At 42.5% G+C, this 21,052-nt stretch overlaps 1 protein-coding gene across 2 annotated transcripts in view; it reads left to right on the forward strand.

The window, feature by feature from the left end:
• The window catches only part of ABHD5 (abhydrolase domain containing 5, lysophosphatidic acid acyltransferase), a 42,408-nt gene extending 22,320 nt beyond the window's left edge, over positions 1-20,088 (forward strand). For both annotated transcript variants that reach the window (XM_005891084.3, XM_070359155.1), the window contains exons 3-7: positions 1,961-2,330; positions 9,256-9,410; positions 14,396-14,507; positions 17,429-17,615; positions 18,190-20,088. In XM_005891084.3, coding sequence (XP_005891146.1) covers positions 1,961-2,330; positions 9,256-9,410; positions 14,396-14,507; positions 17,429-17,615; positions 18,190-18,279 — 914 coding nt within the window. In that variant the 3' untranslated portion in view covers positions 18,280-20,088. The remainder of the gene's footprint in view (positions 1-1,960; positions 2,331-9,255; positions 9,411-14,395; positions 14,508-17,428; positions 17,616-18,189) is intronic.
• The last annotated feature ends 964 nt before the right edge of the window (positions 20,089-21,052 follow it).

Here is a 21,052-nt window from a genome sequence, read left to right on the forward strand (position 1 = left end):
CTGTTTTGAAAATAGTTTTGACCTGGGAAAGCCTCCCAAAAGGGTCCTCAACTCACCAGAGGTCCCCAGACTGTGCTTTGGGAGCAGCCTGCAGGTGCTGCAGCGCAAGCAGCCTTGTCTATTGGAATAGATAGTGGAGTATAGCCATGTAACCTGGTCTAGGCCCAGGGCTGCAGCCGGGGCTTACAGGATCTTGGGCAAGTCCCTTTTCTCAGTCTTCTAGTTTTTGCCTATAAGAGGAAGTGCTGTGTTGATCCTTAGAATTCTTTCTGGTTCTAGGATTGTAGGATTCTTTATGTTGACATTCATAGTAGTATGGAAACTTTTTTGTTTTTGTTGTTTTTTGTGAGTGCTGAAGTTTACCCAAATGTGTACTCTCAGAATATTCCTAGGTATCTGTGGATATACTTTCAAGTAATGTTGTTTACTGGGCAGTTTTGTTTAGAGGAGGAGGTTAAGTGGTATACATCTGTGATTATTGTATATGTTTGTGCAGATACTTACACCTATTTTTTATCTTCTCTGCCACAAATGAATTTCGTTGTAAATTTGAATGATTCAGGAATAAGTGACTGTAACTGGATATATCCCTGGAAGGGGACATTTAGCCTTTTTACATGTATTTTTAACATGAAACTCCATTAGGTAATCTTGTTCTCTCCAAAGCTGGGAAGGTTGTCATTGTGGTTTACTAAATGAAAAAATTCTTGTCAGGAGATTTAAAAAAAAAAAAAAGGTCAGGAGCACTAGGCAATCATTTCATGTATCTGATGAACATAATGATTTCCTCCTGCTAGGTTCTAGGGCTGCAGATAGGAGAATTGGCCCCTGCTCCAATGTCAGACACAGGAGCACCAACTAATACAGTGAGATGAGCTCTCATAGAGGTCACAGGTAGTTTTTATAGGAATACTCACACAATGTCTGTGTTCAGAATGCCAGTGTGGTTGGGCTTGGCACTAAAACCAGCTCACCTCCCTCTCCAGACTGCTGTCATTTCCCCTCACTCAGGTAACGTGGACTTTGTTAATATTCTCAACAAATGCTGGGTTTCCCTTTTGGCCACCATGTGGGGACGAAACCAGAAATGATTTCTCAGGTTAAAGGAAAGAGACTTGCGGTTCTCCACTATTTGTCCACTGTAGACATATATGCACAAATCCTTAAGGGATATATCTAAAGTGTAGCTGTTCAGTTGATAATGTGAGGTAAAAGGATTTCAAATTAGTTCCATCTTCAGTCAGTTTGGGGGGAAATTTAAAGTATTTAGTCCTGTAGCACTGAGGATAAGAAAGATGTTTTATCTACACAACTGTGATTATTTATTTTCTCTGGAGTATTTACTTTTGTGGATCTGAACTCAGACTACCTAGCACTCCCATTGAAGAGTTCCTGCCATGCCCTGTGATCTTTTTCTACTAAACCTTGTGGTGACTTCAGATTTCAACACATGTTCAATACGCATACTGTTAATCCTTCCCTAAATTCATGATGACGTTTTAGGAAAAAGTATTTCTTTTGAGTCTGACTTCAATCTTTAATGCTTAATCTTCAAGTGTTCTACACATACAAGGTACTATTACTTTGTTATTGTCGGTGAAGCCACAGACCTTAAAATAATGGATTCAGTGACCACTGTGTCCCTGTCTAGCACCCTCCACTGATGGATGTGGAAGGAAGTCCAAAGAGCTAATATGACTTGCCAGGAAACCTAGGACACAGGTACTTGAGACTTGTCTGAGATAGCTCTTCCTACGAAAGTGTGAGATATGGTCATTAAGAATTACTTGGTTCAATAAAATGTGTACATTTTTTTTTTAAGGGCTGACATAATAAAGGCTAAAATCATGTAAATGCATACTAGGTGATTCCTAGATGATTAATTTCCCGTTGCTCTGAGACTACTCCCCTTCTCAGAAGTCGTGAGGCTAAACAATTTCTCTTTCTATGTTTCTGTTAGGTGTCCCCTGCACATACAAAAAAGAACCTGTTCGTATATCTAATGGAAATAAAATATGGACGCTGAAGCTCTCTCATATTTCAAATAAGACTCCGCTTGTCCTCCTCCATGGTTTTGGAGGAGGTCTTGGACTCTGGGCACTGAATTTTGGCGATCTTTGCACCAATAGACCTGTCTATGCTTTTGACCTGCTGGGCTTTGGACGAAGTAGTCGACCCAGATTTGACAGTGACGCAGAAGAAGTGGAGAATCAGTTTGTGGAATCCATTGAAGAGTGGCGATGTGCCCTTGGACTGGACAAAATGATCTTGCTTGGACACAACCTAGGTGGGTTCCTGGCTGCTGGTTACTCACTGAAGTACCCATCCAGGTGAGTAGGGGTGTCAGAAGAGAGGCACCCAGGCATCCGTTTCCAGTTCCCCTCTTTGGTGGTGGTTGGTGTCTGATCCTTTGAAAACAGACATTCTCTTAAAGGACCCTGTAGGTCGAACAGCCACAGCTGATGGCCAGTTTAGTAGCAGAAATAATATTGTCAGGTTTTCCTGTTATATCTGCTACGTAGGAGGCTTGTGAAAGGACTTTGTATTTATTAGAACATACACAATTTAAGCCACAAGTAAAAACTGTTGTGCTGTTATTATTTACAGTTATTATCATCATTAGACCTATGGATCCAGCAGGCTTTTCCTAGTCTTTTCTAGGTTTCAGGAAGCAGCAGTAAGAAACCAGAGAAATTAGAACACATAGGCTCTCGTGCTGTCTTAAGGCTTAGAGGAAATCACTTAACTCTAAATTTTAGTTTCCTCATCTCTAAGCTACAGAAAATATACCCACATTATGTCTTGTAGCATTTTTATTCTACTGTGCCCTAACCTTTATTGCTATAGAATTTTTTTTTCAGAGTCATTCAATTAATGATTGTTTACTTCAGAATCTTTGTAGCATCTCCTCCTTCCTTTACCGTATTTTCTTATGCTGTTTCCTGTTATTTATGTTGCTAATCTGAGAGGGATTGGGGGCAGGAGGAGAAGGGGACAACAGAGGATGAGATGGCTGGATGGCATGACTGACTCGATGGACGTGAGTCTGAGTGAACTCCGGGAGTTGGTGATGGACAGGGAGGCCTGGCGTGCTGTGATTCATGGGGTCGCAAAGAGTCGGACACGACTGAGAGACTGAACTGAACTGAATCTGAGAGGAGGTCACATTGGAGTGCCCAGAAAATTGAAGCGAAGCTCATTTTTGTTTTGTTCATCTTTTTGGAAAGAAAACAAAAAATTGTCAACATTTTTGTGTTGCCAGTGTGTTTTTCCACTGGAGGAATGGACTAATCCGGAATTGTGACCAACTTTGAGGCTGACGTCTGTGAATGGGATGATGGTCATTTTCAGAGTGTGTGGGGGCGCCTGTCAGGCCGTCCCATTGCATAACTGCAGGTGCTGTTGACACAGCGCAGTCCTCTCTGCTGGAGGGTAAAACAGTTTTGCTAACTGGTAGGTCTGTGTTCTCAAAAGAAATCCAGATTCCTTCTTCTACTTGGCTTTTTGGGATTACTGTCTTTTATCAAGTCCTACTCTCAGTGATAAACAACTGCCTGTATGGGGAAGAGTGACTACTCTTCTGGTGTAAGGCAACATGGTTATCTGTGGAGGCTGGGCTTCCTCTGTTTCTGGTCAGGTATTTATTTTGCTTTTATTGGAGTGTCATTACTTTACAGTGTTGTGTTAGTTTCTGCTGTACAACACTGTGAATCAGCTCTCTGTATGCATATATCTCCTCCCTCTGAGTCTCCCTTCCCCCGCATCCCGCTTCCCAGCCCTCTGGTCATCACAGAGCCCTGAGCAGAGCACCTGGTGCTGCACAGCGGCGCCCCACTCGCTGTCTGTTTCACATGTGGCAGCGTGTGTATATCAGTGCTGCTCTCTCAGTTCATCCTACCCTCTCCTTTCCCTCTGTGTCCACAAGTCCATTCTTCTTGTCTGTCTTGTGGTATTTATTCCCTGGAGGTAGGACGTGGCACTCAGTGGGCCAGGCTCTGGTCATGAAACCATATGTCACAGGTTCCTGACCCTTCATGGCTATCTGCCATTTAGGTCACTTGGTGAGATTTTCATTTGCAGTTGGGAAATGCTCTGAAGAAATAAGATGCTTCAGTGATTTAGAAGGGAATAACCACTTGAAAACCATCTATAAAAGAGAATAAGGGAGCAGAACAAGTATGTAAAATAAAGCCAGTGATCCCTGCGTTGAACTGACTACGTTTTAGAAAATGATTCTTGAATGTTTGTGCCTCATAAATGTGAACTACTGTATGAGGACCAAGAACCACTAAGTATTAGCAATGGATGAATGAGAGAATGCTTGAAATAATTAGCAGGTTTAAATTGGCTGATTGCTGCTAAATATTGAGTGAGACTCTACAGAATATGTTGGATATGAAGGCCTATATTTTTTACTGTGTAAAAATTGCATCTTGAAACACAAGTGGATTTCACAATAACAAGGTTCTTTGGGTTTTCAGAGATCCCAAGTCATGAGTGAAGGCAGTGTGTTTTTTCTGATTACTGTTAATGGTCCCTACTGGTGCCAATTGCTTACCTTACAGAAATTTTTCCTCCTCCATTCTGATGGAGCAGATTAGTTCAGATTTACATAGAAGATCTGATGTTATGGCTAACTGAACAATTCAGCAGATTCACAGATCCAGACGTAGTTAAACACAAGAGATGGCCACCTACATTTGTTCATAATTATAGCAGGCTCACAGTCAGTGAGGTTTAGCAAAGTTGCACTCATACTAAACATATGGGTGGTCGTCAGGGTCACCGTCTGTGTGATCTGAGAGGTTTTACCTGAGCCAGAAAAGCTGCTGGGTGGCATATATGTATTTCCTCTGGTGCAGTAGAGTAGTCTGTTTTGTATTGTAAGGAACTACCTACTCTAAATGTCACTTATCCAACTTTAACTTGATCCAAGCACCTTTTTAAAAACTTTTGTTTAATTATTTTGAGAGAGAGGTACAGAGATTCCATATGTAATCCCTGTTCTTACATGTGCATGGCCTCCCCTACAAGGACCATTTTTATTATGCTGTCATGAGTTTAAAATAAATTTTTGCATTTCACAAAGACTTTGGTGGGAGGGTGAGAGGAAGGGGAAAATGGTCTAATAGAGACCAAATGAAATTCAGTTAATTTCCTTCACTCATTGTGCATCTTGTCTTTCTTTTTTTTTTTTGAGTGAACTTTGAGAATACCACTTTCTGCTTTGCCGCCTCAGGTATGACAGATATAGTTTTCATCGTTTTTCTCCTAAGAGAACCACACACAGCTCTTTAACTTCTGTTGTTTCTATGCGTGGAGAAAAAAACCACAAAGACAACATTTTTTTTACTTACTGGGACTTAAGTCCCAATCTGTATATATTAATCCTGTCTTTTATGGGCAGCCCCGTTCTTTCATTCTTGGTTTATTTTTATAGGATGGTTTGGGGAAAAGAGCAAAAATTCCTAGATTAAAATACTTGTTTTGGAAGGATTCCAATAATAGAGAACAAGTAAAAACTGATTTTTTCCAGTTTTTGGTACATTAGGTCAACCTGTGTGCTTGATCTCTATGAGCAGCAGAGTGCCTCTGTCCATAAAAGTTGTTCTACCTTGTGGCAGTGACCCCATATATTTCCCAGATTCTTGATACTGATTATCAAGAATCAGTAATCAAAGATTCAGCAATTGTGATACTTCATGTAAAAGTACCTGGCTAAATCCTCCATTGAAATACCAGTGTTGAATGAAACACTCTAACATTATAATCCAGCAGGTTGTGTGTGTTTAAATAATGTTGAGTGACTTTGTGTGCCTGTAAGGCTTACAGTGCATTGGGGGAAGAGACAGAAATAACCACATGAGTAGCATGGCAGCTGTGAGATCTCTTAATGAATACCTGGCTCTGGCTCAGGGTCCATTGTGGTCCTCTAAAGTACAACTGCAGCTGACGTGGAGGTCTCAAAGGAAAGTAGCAGGAGAGCATTCTAGGCAGTAGGGACAGAAATCGCAAAGGCCCTGTGCTAGGGGGACCCCTGGGCCATTCTGGAAGAGCAGTGCGGTGGATGGGCAGAGAAGTTACAAACTGACTAATAGATTATTCCATATGGAGGCACAAACCCCATGTTCCTTCCCCAAAATGACCTTAGTTCATCTCAGTCCTCGTACCATGATGTGTAATAATTAGACAGGTTGCCTGTGATTTTACCTGTAGATTGGTGTGCTGTATGACAAGCAGGAAGCACTGTGTGAGGTGTCCTGGGCTGCCATGCTACACTACAGAATCTTCATCAAGCAGCGTCCGAGCACCGTAAGGTGGCAACAGAGGGAGAGTAGAGTAAACCAGCAAAAGTAGCCAAAGATACCATCTCCTTTCTTATATCTCTCTGTTCCTTTTTAATTTTCTTTTACTTCTGGCTCCTGCCACTCAGGATCCCATGGGCTTCTCCAGTGGCTCAGTGGTAAAGAATTCACCTGCCAAGTAGCAGAGATCCAGGAGACAGTTTGATCCCTGGGTCAGGAAGATCCCCTGGAGGAGGAACCAGCAACCTGCTCCATTCTTGCCTGGAAAATCCCATGGATAGAGGAGCGTGGCAGGCTACAGTCCACAGGGTTGCAAAAAGTTGGACATGACTTAGCAACTAAACAACAACAACTCAGGATCCTGTACAAAGACAGTCTGTTTTTTATAGGTATTTGTTATAAACTAAGGAAAAGGACACTATGAAAACTTTTATTAACTTAGAAAGTGTTTAGCAAAGAGATCATTCCAAGTCACAACAGAATAGGTTACATCTGGTCTTTTTCACTCAAAGGTTTTCAGATCATCTTGCTTTTGATCTTGCCTGGCTGTCTCCTGACCATGTGGAGCTGGGCTGAGCATTTCTTATTGGTTCCTCTTGAGATGAAAGACTGAGTGTTCTATTTGACCCAGTTAGAGGCATTTAAGTTCATTGTTCTGTGCTCCATCCTTCCCTCAGTAGCTTGTAACTAATGGGAAATACCTGGGGTAACTGCATCTTGAGAATGTCTCCTTTGTGTACTGACTTCTTTCTTGTCCTTTTCCTTGTTTCCTAGTACGTCCTGTAAACTCCTTTGTACATTTTGGTTCTGGATCTGGCTGTTTTGTTGTATTATTACTGGCTGGTGGCTGACTTATGTCACATGAATGTCTGGTTAGTATAGCGTTGTTGGCATATAGGCTCAGCTGTCCCATAAGCATGTTGGAGCAGGTGTTACCTACGTCTTAGGCCTGGAGGCTGTAATCTGGTCATCATCTTCAGACTCAAGACCTACTGTAATGACTAAGCTGGAGAAGAATGCTTCTTTATGTTTTGAAACTGATGAACTGTTCTCTTGTTCCTGCTTTGCTGGTTCTTTGTTTTTCTTGCAGTTTGCATTAGTCTCTGAATCTCGATATAGATGTCTGATAAGCTGACTCATATGCTGTCTGGCTAGAACCATTCTTTAAGCCTAGATGTGAACTGACAATCCCATCAAGCTGTCTTCTCTGGGATATTAGAAGGTGGGTTCTGGATTACTATATGAGTTTGGATCCCAGGAAGAGCAATGGTAAAGAAACTACTTGCCAGTGCAGGAGACACAGGAGACGCAGGTTCAGTCCCTGCATCGGGGAGCTTCCCTGGAGACGGAAATGGCAACCCACTCCAGTATTCTTGCCTGGAGAATCCCATGGACAGAAGAGCTGGCCGGGCTATAGTTCATGGGGTTGCAAAGAGTCGGATGCGACCAAGTGACTGAGCACTCACACACACATACATTAAAAGTAAATAATTCCTGTCAAATGAGTCACACAGTACATCTCAGCTTTCTTCTCATGTCATGAGATGAAAGATGGGGCTGAGTATTCTCCAAGAGTCCATGGAGCTCTATGCTCTGGGTCTGTTCTCCGAAGCTTTCTGTCTGAGAAAATGCTGTCATAGCAAAGTACTCATTACTAACTAATCTGTGCTGACACAAATACTAAAACTTTTTATTATTTATTTATCTATTCTGGCTTTTCTGGATCTTGGCCGCTATGCACGCTTTTCTGTAGTTGCAGCGAGCGGGAGGTACTCTGGTTGCCGTGCGTGGGCTCTTCATTTCAGTGGCTTCTCTTCTTGTGGAGCACAGGCTCTAGGCACATGGGCTCAGTAGTTGCGGCGCACGGGCTTGGTTGCTCCGTGGCACGTGATATCTTCCCAGACCAGGGATTGAACCCATGTCCCTCTCATTGACAGGTGAATTGTTGAGCACTGGACCACTGGGGAAATCCAAAAATAATAAAACTTTTTGCATTGGGAATAATAGCTATCTGTTCCCATATTCTGGTTTCTTTACGTTTCTATTTCAGTTGGACTTAGGAAAGGGACTTCAGAATCAGTGTCCGTTCATCCTTGGGAGATCTTTGCTGACATCCGTTGGCTGTTTTGGCTACAGTTGATGTGTGGTACTGTGATGCAATCATGAGGACGTGGTCCTGGGTTTCTCTCATCGGAAAGACGCTTCATTAGATGGAAAAATTAAAACTCTTGATGCCGTGAAGCAATTTGATATGAGTTCGAACTGAAGGGGTTCTGTCTCTTTAATCACTAAAGAAGAAAATTAGGAAAGAATTATGAACAGAATCTCATGCCAGGATGTCATGATGTTATGGGTAGGGTACATGCATTCCTGTTCATCAAACTGAAATCCCAAACTAGGGGGTGTATTTTTGGCCCATAGTATTATTTTTATGTTTGTGAAAAGTTCATTCAAAGTCCTTTTGAATCCACCCAAAGTCCTAATGCTTGTTAAACTTGTAGAATGATTTGGCTCATAGGAAATAACTATTTTTGGTGCCTGAAGTTATTTTATGAGTGTAGTATTAATCTCCAGTCATTTCTGCAGTGTCAACATTGAGGTATATGGAACCGTATCATTTGCCAGAGTGTAGCTTAAACAACAAATACTGTCTTTTCTGATTCTCAAGAATAGTTACAGTTATCATATACCCTCTCACACATCCATTATTATCTGTATTTAGATAGATTAAATATGAAGCCCTCCTTCTACCAGACACCTCTCAAATTCTACCGAATCTCATCAGTTCACATATAATAAGAGCGAGAGGTAGCCTGTTCAGTCCTCAGTTTTCTCTTCAATGCCAGGTGTTTGAAGGAGGTTCATTCTACCTTTTTATAAATCATGTAAGTTCTTTCTAGTCCTAGGGTGAATTTGCCAAATGATCTTTAGTCTGTTCTTTCCCGTACAGGGTTAGTCATCTCATTTTAGTGGAGCCTTGGGGTTTTTCTGAACGACCAGACCTTGCTGATCAAGAGAGACCAATTCCAGTTTGGATCAGAGCCTTGGGAGCAGCGTTGACTCCCTTTAACCCTTTAGCTGGCCTCAGGATTGCAGGGCCGTTTGGTGAGTGCTTTTATACCTGTATCCTGTGTGTGTGTTTGTGCCCAGTCACTCAGTTGTGTCCCGCTTTGTGACCCCACAGGCTGTAGCCCACCGTGCTCCTCTGTCCATGGGATTCTCCAGGCAAGAATACTGGAATGGGTTGCCATTTCTTTCTCCAGGGGATCTTCCTGACCCAGGGATCAAACTGCATCTCTTGCATCTCCTGCATTGGCAGGCAGATTCTTTACCACTGTGCCACCTGGAATGCCACATATCTGTATCCCTGGAGAGCACAATGTTTATAGAGAACAACAGAGGTGTATTTGCTGAACTACCATTGTTAGTTAAAATCTTGAAAACAAAAACAAACCTTACTTTTTCTCCTCCTCCTCTAAAAAATACCAGTCAATGCCTAAAGATGACTGAAACCAGGCTCCTCTCCTCAAAGAGGAATCTTTTTATGGTAAACATTACAGATAATTAGCAGGCAGTTCAGTTCAGTCGCTTAGTTGTGTCCAACTCTTTGCGACCCCATGAATCACAGCACGCCAGGCCTCCCTGTCCATCACCAACTCCCAGAGTTCACACAAACTCATATGCATTGAGTCAGTGATACCATCCAGCCATCTCCTCCTCTGTCATCCCCTTCTCCTCCTGCCCCCAATCCCTCCCAGCATCAGAGTCTTTTCCAATGAGTCAAGTCTTCACATGAGGTGGCCGAAGTATTGGAGTTTCAGCTTTAGCATCATTCCTTCCAAACAATACCCAGGACTGATCTCCTTTAGAATGGACTGGTTGGATCTCCTTGCAGTCCAAGGGACTCTCAAGAGTCTTCTCCAACACCACAGTTCAAAAGCATCAATTCTTCGGCGCTCAGCCTTCTTCACAGTCCAACTCTCACATCCATATATGACCACTGGAAAAACCATAGCCTTGACTATACGGACCTTTGTTGGCAAAGTGATGTCTTTGCTTTTGAATATGCTATGTAGGTTGGTCATAACTTTCCTTCCAGGGAGTAAGCATCTTAAGCTAAGGATAAGGTTAGGCGACCTTGAACATTCTGAAAAAAGCCAAGGCAGGGATGTCACAGGTAGTGTATTTACTAGCCTGGGGCATGGGAGGAAGTGATCTGTTGGGGAGTGTTTAACCAGCTAATGATATCCAGCTGACAGGTCACAAAGCCAGACCTAATCGATGACCTGGGATAATAACCATCACTTAGATTCCTTTCTTGCCCTATAATGTTAGTGTTAAGAAGATAAAGTCGTTCTTTCCTACAAAGATTTGGGGGAAGTCTCTGATTTAAGTTCATTTCACTCTCGACTCCTCTGTCTCAGCCTCACTCACCTCGTTGTCATGGATGGTGACAGTCTGCACCTCTGCCTTTCCCTCTTACGGCTTGTGTCAATGAAAAGGACTTTAGGCTGGAAGTAACAGAAGACCTCAGCAGCCTAAAGCAGAAGGCCTTTTATTGTTTTCTTAACAAGCAGTCTGGAGGCAGGTGGTTTTAGCATTTTTTTCTCGAAGTTGGCTCCTTGGTGAAGGGTCTGGGTCTGCGTATGTGATTCTCTTGACCTTTTACCTCACAGTTCAGCAGTTGCTATTACAGACAGCGTCAGCTCGTCAAGCAGCACTATGAACAAGAAGGGAAAGCATAAGGCTCTATGTCAGGGAACAAGGTCTCCCCTAGGAGCCCCAGTAGGCTTCCCCGTGTGTCTCTGCCCACCCCTGATGTTCTTCCATCAACCAAGAAGACTCTTCTGTGACTGATCAGTCAGCCTTCATTTATTTCCAGGGGTTCGAGTGAGGGGCCTGCTTTCCTGGGCACGTTGTTGCCTAACTGACACACGGAAGTCAGGTTCGCTTAGCAGGAAAAGAAGATTGGCCTGGTGGGTGGGTGAGGGTGTGGCAGCAACTTCTGTGTAGGTGGCTGCAGACTCTGCCACCCTCTCTGCCCAGGCCCAGCCCCTCCTTGTCCCAGTGCCATCCCTTTGGGGTGTGGAGAGCAGCAGGATGCAGGAATGAGAAGAGGGCATAGAGAATGATTTGGTGACCATGCCACATGCCCTCAGTACTGATGTAGATAACCTCTCTTCACCAGTCCAGTTCAGTTCAGTTGCTCAGTCGTGTCCAACTCTTTGTGACCCCATGGACTGCAGAAGCCAGGTCATCACCAACTCCTGGAGCCTACTCAAACTCATGTCCACTGTGTCGGTGATGCCATCCAACCATCTCATCCTCTGTCATCCCCTTCTCCTCCCGCCCTCAATCTTTCCTAGCATCAGGGTCTTTTCTAGTGACCCGGTTCTTCACATCAGGTGGCCAAAGTACTGGAGTTTCAGCTTCAGCATCAGTCCTTCCAATGAACACTCAGGACTGATTTCCTTTAGGATGGACTGGTTGGATCTCTTTGCAGTCCAAAGACTCTCAAGAGTCTTCTCCAACACCACAGTTCAAAAGCATCAATTCTTTGGTGCTCAGCTTTCTTTATAGTCCAACTGTCACATCCATACATGACTACTGGAAAAACAATAGCTTTGACTATACGGACCTTTGTTGGCAAAGTAATGTCTCTGCTTCTTAATATGATGTCTAGGTTAGTCATACCTTTTCTTCCAAGGAGCAAGCGTCTTTTGATTTCATGGCTGCAGTCACCATCTGCAGTGATTTTGGAGCCCCCAAAAATAAAGTCTGTCACTGTTTCCATTGTTTCCCAATCTGTTTGCCATGAAGTGATGGGACCAGATGCCATGATCTTAGTCTTCTGAATGTTGAGTTTTAAGCCAACTTTTTCATTCTCCTCTTTCACTTTCATCAAGAGGCTCTTTAGTTCTTCTTCGCTTTCTACTATGAGGGTGGTGTCATCTGCATATCTGAGGTTGATAATATTTCTCTCGGCAGTCTTGATTCCAGCTTGTGCTTCTTTCAGCCTGGCATTTCACATGATGTACTCTGCATATGAGTTAAACAAGCAGGGTGACAATATACAACCTTTATGTACTCCTTTCCCGATTTGGAACCAGTCGTTGTTCCATGTCCAGTTCTAACTGTTGCTTCTTGACCTACATACAGATTTCTCAAGAGGCAGGTCAGATGGTCTGGTATTCCCATCTCTTGAAGAATTTTCCATAGTTTATTGTGATCCACACAGTCAAAGGCTTTGGCGTACTCAATAAAGCAGAAGTAAATGTTTTTCTGGAACTCTCTTGCTTTTTGATGATCCAGCAGATGTTGGCAATTTGATCTCTGGTTCCTCTGCCTTTTCTAAATCCAGCTTGAACATCTGGAAATTCACAGTTCACATAATGTTGAAGCGCCAGCACCCCTCATCCCAGTAGGGCTCAGCAGCTTAGGTGTCAGGTCCTCCTTTGATAAGCTGCTTAAGAGCTTTAGAGGTCTGAAATGTAAATGGATTTTGCTTGATCATAGCTCTACATGTAGCAGTAATGGGGCAAGTAAAGGATGAGAGGAAATCAGGAGATAGTGACGGGGGCGGGAGAAGGCCGAGGAGGGACCTTTCATGCCCTCTGCCTCCCGTTGGTGCTCACACAGGGTGAGAGGGCGGTATAGAATGTCTCCTGCATCATGAGAATCCTTGGTGGAGCTGTGTGGTTCCTTCAGAGAATCAGGGAGGCAGGTGAAGGAAGGAAGACCTTGCTACAGTAACGGGAAGTCGTAGCAGAGAGGGAAACCAGCCAGTCCTTGGGCCCTAGAAGGAAAACAGTGACTTGAGAAAAGGTTCCTACTCTTCTTCCTCTTTCCTCTGGGGCCCTGCTCCTGCCTCTCACCTCAGGGGTGGGGCCGTGGGAGCCACTGTGGATGACTGTAGTGGGCAATACTGCTAGTGTGCCAAGCAGAAAGTCTGAATGCATTTTCCCCAGAAATATTTATATCCCAGTTTACTTCATTTGACTTCCCTTGTGGCTCAGATGGTAAAGAATCTGCCTGAAATGCAAGAGGCCCGGGTTCAATCCCTGGGTCAGGAAGACCTCCTGGAAAAGGAAATGGCAACCCACTCCAGTATTCTTGCCTGGAGAACTCCATGGACAGAGGAGCCTGGAGGGCTACAGTCCATGAGATCACAAAGAATCAGACACAACTGAGTGACTTTCACTTCACTTTACTTCATTTAGATGCTGCTGCTGCTGCTGCTAAGTCGCTTCAGTCGTGTCCAACTCTGTGCGACCCCATAGAAAGCAGCCCACTAGGCTCCTATGTCCCTGGGATTCTCCAGGCAAGAATACTGGAGTGGGTTGCCATTTCCTTCTCCAGTGCATGAAAGTGAAAAGTGAAAGTGAAGTCACTCAGTCGTGCCGAACTCTTAGCAACCCCATGGACTGGAGCCTACTAGGCTTCTCCGTCCATGGGATTTTCCAGGCAAGAGTACTGGAGTGGGGTACCATTTAGATGCTAATGTGTTGTAAATGTGGAGAAGATACAAATTATTAAGTTAATTTTATGGTATGCCTTGTTGTATTCACCTGCCTTGTTTAATATAATTTATTTTCCTACAAAAACAAGTCTTAGGCAACTGTTTTTGACCTCCTGAAGCATATCTGTAAGTCAGTATATGACAGTGTTTCATTCGTATTGTAATCTTTCCTTAGGGAACTTGAGAGCAATTTCTAGGATCTGTGCTTTTTTGAACCTAAAGTGCGTATTTGAACATATGCCTAATGTAGCATTTAATATTTATTATAGAAGCAAACACTGAAATCTTCTCTTGTTTAGTATCGTTTAGTGACTCAATCGTGTCTGACTCTTTGCAACTCCATGAACTGTAGCCAGCCAGGCTTCTCTGTCCTTGGGGTTTCCCAGGCAAAAATACTGGAGTGGGTTGCCATTTCCTTCTCCAGGGGACCTTCCTGACCCAGGGACTGAATCTGCATCTCTTGCACTGGCAGGCGGATTCTTTACCACTGAGCCACCAGGGAAGCCCCGAAATCTTCTCTACTATTATATAAATTAATTACAACTTAAAATGTTTGTTTTCTATTATATAGGTTTAAGTCTAGTACAGCGTTTAAGGCCTGATTTCAAACGGAAGTATTCTTCAATGTTTGACGATGATACAGTGACGGAATACATCTACCACTGTAATGTCCAGACTCCAAGGTAAGGGTCTCGATTCTAAATCTACTGTGTTTGTGTTTTAGACTTTTCTTTTTTGAAAATGTGTGAACAGTCCAGGAGATATTTATCAGTATGTAAATGACTCAATTTAAAAGGACAAGTAGTTCTTAATTTGCTCATCTATTCATGGAGAACCTGTGATGTAAAACACTGTACTGGATTCTGATGAGAGATTAAAAAGTCAGATGTACTTTCTTCCCTTAAGGGGCCCATGGACAAGTTGAGGGAAGTCTTGGTCTCTGGCGTCTTATTAAGGTGACCAGAGTTGAGAGATCATAAAGAATTTCAAATAAAACAGTGTTCTCAAACTGAGTATGAATGTTGTACAAAAAAGGAGCTCTGGTGTAAACAAAAGTAAATGGTCTTCTATACCATAGATCTTCTTAGAACCATTTATTATTCCAAAGGGTTTTACATCTCCCAGGCGTGTGGCAGAGACAAGGCAGCCTTTTCAAGTTCATTTGCTGATGGCACCCTTCTGTACACAGCACCTCTTCAGTACTGTGCATCAGCCTGAGATACACTGAGAGCGGAGAGGGGATGGGGAGTCTATATTAATTTTGACAGTGATTAGGAGAGAGAGCATAGTAGCTAGAGGAAGCAAGAGAGCCAAGCAAAGGTATAGCTTATTTAAAAGGAAAAAAAAAAAAAAGACTTCTAGATGTCAAATACAAGGTGCCAGTGGAGAGAATGGAGCTTGAAAGTCTTGAGGAGCTGGGAGGAGCCCCGAAACCAGAGCCTAGAGTCGGTATGGAGAGGATCAAGAACGGAGTGTGATGGTGAGAGCTCTGATTTCCATTCTTCTTTCTGTACCAGAATTGTTGAAGTAGTTTATCAGAAATGTGGTGTCTGAACCCTGTCTCTGAGACTGATTCAGTGGTTCTGGGCTGCATCTTTACCAGACGCTTCTGATGATTCCAGTAGAGGTGGGCCATAGACTATACTTAAAAATATAAAAATGGTTTCTCATCCTTTCTAATCCAGACTTGGGTGAAAGGCTGAGAGGTGAGATGCAGAAATAGCTCCTTCCCTTTTTTTTTCTTTGCCTCTCTCACTCATCTCAGGGCTTCTCTGATGGCTTAGATGGTAAAGAATCTGATGCCAATGCAGGAAATCTGGGTTCAGTCCCTGGGTCAGGAAGGTCCCCTGGAGAAAGAAATGAGAACCCACTCCAGTATTCTTGCCTGGGAAATCCCATGGACAGAGGAGCCTGGTAGGCTACCTTCCATGGGGTTGCAAAGAGTCAGACATGACTGAGCAACTAACACCACTTCTCTCAAAGAATATGTACACCTACTTTATTAAAAAGATTGAGGCCATGAGAGCACTGGAGGTATAGCTGTAGCTTCCATCTTTTTGATAAAGTAAGTTATAGGTTGTCTGCCAAAGGGGAGGGAGGCTGCAGAGGTTTGGAGTCTGCAAGTGATTGATGTTTTGTGACTCACCAGGCACTTGACTTGGGTGGATTCAGTCTGAACACTTCACTGACTTGTCCCAGCAATCGTTAGTGGCCTGTTCCAGGGAACTCATCTGTCTTCCTGTGTGGTTTCAGTGTTTTGTTCTTCACCTACTCACATTTCACAATCACGTGTGCCCATGTAGGCCTAGTTTGTGGCCTATCCTGTGGTGGAACTTGAATTCACAAATGGCCATTCACAAGTATGCCTAGTACCACAAAGAGACCAGAGAAGTGACCGCAGAGTGGATTTGTCTGAGGAGTTTGCCAGACGTTCTGTATTCTTTTATGTGACGCTCAGTCAGGTGTGGCCCACACGAGAGGACATAGGAGACGCTCAGGAGAACAAAGTTTAGTATACTCACAGGTCCTGGAGCGAGGTCACTGAGGAAGGCTCACAGAAGATGCAGCAGGTTCTGATCAGGTGGCAGAAGACAGGCGTGAGGGGAACTCCAGGAGGGAACCTTTACTGGGTTCTGCGGGAGATGCAGGCAGTGCAGGGTGGGCAGCGTAGGATGGACTGCTTAAGTTATTTCAGTGGGCTCTAAGATATCCAGGTGGTTTCTAGTTGTTTGGCACCTGGCCCTGGGATGACTAAGGCAGAGGAACATCACCTCCTGGGATGTTCAGGCCAGACAGAAGAGGCACAGCTCCATGTTAGTTAGTTTGCATATGAAGGGGTGGTCCCAGCTGAGTCCTTTGGTATCTCTAAAAATACGTTAACCCCAAGAGGCAGTCTCTTCCCAGCCAGAACAGTTTTTAGGGGGACTTCCCTAGTAGTCCATTGGCTATGACTGCATGCTCCCAAGCTCAGGTTCGATCCCCGGTCAGGAAGCTAGATCCCACTTGCCACAACTAAAGATACCAAATGCTGCAGCAAAGATTGAAGATCCCACATACTGCAACGAAGACCCAGTGCATCCAAATAAATAAATATATATTTGTTTTTTTAAAAAAGGTTTTCAAAGGTGTCAAACATCATAATATGCAGAAATTTAAAATATGTAACAATTCACAAAGAATACTTAATCTGAATTTGTTCTTATCTTGGTGTTGATGTTGCCATTGAAGGTAAAAAGCTGGTGTCATGAACCTGTGGAGAAGCTGCCTTGTGAATAAGTTAGAGTGGGGAAAAAAAAAGTATATTTCTACTCTCCCCAAAGGAAATTTGATAATTAGGGACTTAGGGTTACATGTTTTGATTTGGAGGAGGATCATTTTTTGTAAGAGATTTTTTTTTAGAGGTTAAAACATCCTTCTTTATCTAACAAAAAAGTATATCTTCTGTGAGGATGGTTCCTTACACTTCCTAGTAAATTATTTTCTGTGCAAGTTGCAGTCTTTCTTAAATGGGGGAGAATCTGAATATGAGCGTGTTTTAATAGAGGTGAGAGTGTGATGTGCACTTATCCCCCAGAATCATGCATGTGATTTTTCTCTCTTTAAGTGGTGAGACTGCGTTCAAAAACATGACTATCCCTTATGGATGGGCAAAAAGGCCAATGCTCCAGCGAATTGGCAAAATGCACCCTGACATTCCAGTTTCCGTGATCTTCGGCGCCCGATCCTGCATGGATGGCAATTCTGGCACCAGCATCCAGTCACTACGACCACAGTCATATGTGAAGACGATAGTAAGTGTGTGATGTAGTTTTGGTTCTCAGTTGCACATGAAGTCTGTTCTATTACCTTTGCTTTCATTGAGCCCTCTGGTCATCCCTGTGCCTTCACATCTTGGTCAGAGACCTGTAGTCATGTGTGATGGGGGCAGGGTTTGATCCAAACAAATCTTCGTGTCCAGACAGCAAATCACCATTCTTGGGGCCTTGTCAGTCCTGGAGCCACAGCATCTCTAAGGTGGGAGAGACCAAAGGAGGGACAGACGGGTCCAGTACCATCTCTCCCACCTCCCAAGGCAGCACATTCTCACCTTGGCTAGTGTTTCTGTCCGCCCTACTGTTAAAGATCAACCTAGAATGTTATTTTTGCATCTTAAAACTTTAGTAAGATTCACTGGATTTTCTCTTTATTCTCAGATCCTTTATTTAATCAAATATATACTAGTCACTGAGGATTAGTATTGCTTTTTCTTTCCTGTTTTATTCATGTATAGCCGTTGTCAGTTTCATTGCTCAGTGTCTTTAAGTGTGTAAAAGCATTCTTAAATGCTTTTACTCGCTGACCACCTGACGGCTTTTGGTTTCCTAGGCCATTCTCGGAGCAGGCCATTATGTGTATGCAGATCAGCCGGAAGACTTCAACCAGAAAGTGAAGGAGATCTGTGACACTGTGGACTGAGCACACTGCAGATGATGTGGGAAAGCCACACGCCGACACGCTCCTCAGTAGTAATTTACCGTCTGGGATGCAGAGTAAGGAATCTGACGCGAGAACCAGGCAGTCTTCCTGACTGTACTTTGCACATGTTTTCTTTATGAAGCTGCTCACACATTTAAACCAGTTAGTGCCTTCTAGAGGAATGACTTTCCTTTGTCCTACACAAAATCAAAATATATGAGTCTTCAAATCCAGTAACTGTAATAAAAGGTTATTTGTCCCTCTGCCATACTGAAAAACTGTAATTTTTCAACTGAAATTTTTATTTCTATCTAACTTTGCTAGGTCTGGTACTTTTTATATTGCCATCTATATTGCCAATTTTAACAAGTGGTTTTCTGAGTTTATTATTTTATATACTCCAAAGGTGCACTTTATTTTCCTTGCTTATATATACTGTGTCCAATAACTGATAGAGTTACTCAAAATTCAGTGTTTTTATGTAAAAATTTGTTATTTTCTTAGAATATGTCACTTTGTTTTTGAAATGAAGTATTGAGACAGGGTTTTGGTTAGGAAGATGGAAACTGATTTCTAGTATTGATTTCTCTGAGTATTTCATGTGCTGAAAAACCTTAACTAAAAGTCTCTGCTTTTCTCTCCCATTAATACTGTTATTCTTTTCTGTGAGCCAGGATGCAGCAGAAGGAACAGATTCCCTCACTGAGGGGACATTAAGACTATTACCTTCCAGTAAGCCAATCATATATTTTCATCTAACTCTTACAGACAGGTGCTAAAACTGGATTATATTTTTACCACTAAAATATAAAAATTGGTGGTGCCATTATGTCTCATGGCACCAGAAGTCAGCTAATATTGGTTGTTGTTGTTGTTTTTTTTTTTGGAAGAGTTTTGTGTTGATTAAATAACTTACATACTTGAAGTTATATGACAAACGTTCTGTAAGGTGATTGAACTATGCAACAGTAACTACCATCAACCGTAGCACTTTCTTGCTGTGTTACTACAAGGGATGCTTCTCTGAAACTGTGAAGAAGCTCCACGTGGTACCTGGCTACTACTGAGAAGACCCTCTGCAAAAGAAAATGGCAGAGGGTGGTCACCAGCAAGGCACCTTTGCCTTTTGTTTTGCTTCACGTTGCCGGTCTAGGAAAAAGATGGTTGTGTAAATAAAAATGGTGAACTAGAGCAAACAATGACTTCATGGTTTTGATTGTTGCATTTGAAAAATGATCAATTAGTAAAGTTTTAGCTGTTAGGAAATGAAGTTGATGAACTGTGAGGAAGACCAGTTATTCTGTTTTCAACATTATCTTCCCATACCAAAAAAAAAAAAAAAACAGCAAATTTTACTGAAGCACAACAGATAGCTTCCCAGTGAGCAGTTTGTGTCTCTGTTTTGGGATGGACTAGGTTAGGACAGAAGGTAACAGGAGAGCTAACCCTAGCCTGGAGAATAAAAGTAGCGTTTACTTTTTAGATTCAGAACTATTAATGGTGCAAATAATGTGGGTTATTTTGGTATTTTTATTTGACATACTCTCCAGTCTCTGTTCATTTTCCTTTGCTGGGCGAATGGCAGTTTTCAGTTGTCCAAGAAGGTTTCTGCACAGGAAATGTGGTCCTAACCCTTAGAGGGAAGTTACCAGGTTCACTTAAATGGGGCTTCTGGCCACTGATGTTCCAAGTGATTTAGGGAAAAGATGTACCCAAATGTCAAGTGGAACTTATCTTCCTACTGACTGATTTTGCTTTCTTTGAAAATTATTGTCATAATTCTTTTTTTAAAGGCGAATTTTACCTTGGGCTATTGTGTATGTCATTTTGTGACGATTGAGCTAGCACAAAAGTTCACAATCCTTGAGTTCCTGAAAATACAGTGGGTCCTAAATGTTTTCTTTTCTTAAAAGAATCTATTTCAGCATTTGACTTTGCTACATCATGCACAAGGTACCTTATTTTATAGAAAAAAATGTGACTGTGATAGTAGCAGTAGGACCAGTGTGTGTTTTCTTGTCTTTGGTATGGTCCTGTTGGTTTATACTAGTTATCATAGGACCATGGATGCAGTGAGTGTTGAGGGACACTTGTCTACATTCTTCCCTTGTGGGCCTTTCCTTGTGGCTCAGCTGGTAAAGAATCCGCCTGCGATGTCAGAAACCTGGGTTCGATCCCTGGGTTGGGAAGATGCCCTGGAGAAGGGAACGGATGCCCACTCTAGTATTCTGGCTTTCAAAGAGTCAGACACAACTGAGCGACTTTCACTTCACTAGTGTCTGCATTCTAAGGGAAGGCTGTTCCACCCCTGGCTTTACCTGTATCCATGTGTCCACTAGTATGATTTCTGTTTTCTTCTAAAACTAGTTTTAAAACAAACAAACTCTAGTTTATCTGGAGTTGGTTTTAGAATATTATCTAGAAGTACTTTTGAAATTTCTCCATTCATATACATCATATATTTATATTTAAAGGGCATACTAGATTCCAATTAAACAAGTCTTTTCCTACATAAAGGTATTGTAAAGAATAAACAGTAATAGCCAGAACTCAAAAAAAGAACAGTACAGAAGGAGGGATAACTCTACTAGATATATATCACACTGTAAACAATGGAGGAAAAGTCCAGGAATTTAGTGTATGATAAAGGAATCATCTTATTGGCGGAGAAAAAGACTTCAAAAAGTGATGTTGAGACAAATGTCATTAACCATATGGAAGATAATAAAATTGAATCCATTTCTCATACTGTACAGAAGGATAAAATCCAAAT

The sequence above is a fragment of the Bos mutus genome, chromosome 22, assembly GCF_027580195.1.
Source record: "Bos mutus isolate GX-2022 chromosome 22, NWIPB_WYAK_1.1, whole genome shotgun sequence".
NCBI classification, from domain to species: domain Eukaryota; kingdom Metazoa; phylum Chordata; class Mammalia; order Artiodactyla; family Bovidae; genus Bos; species Bos mutus.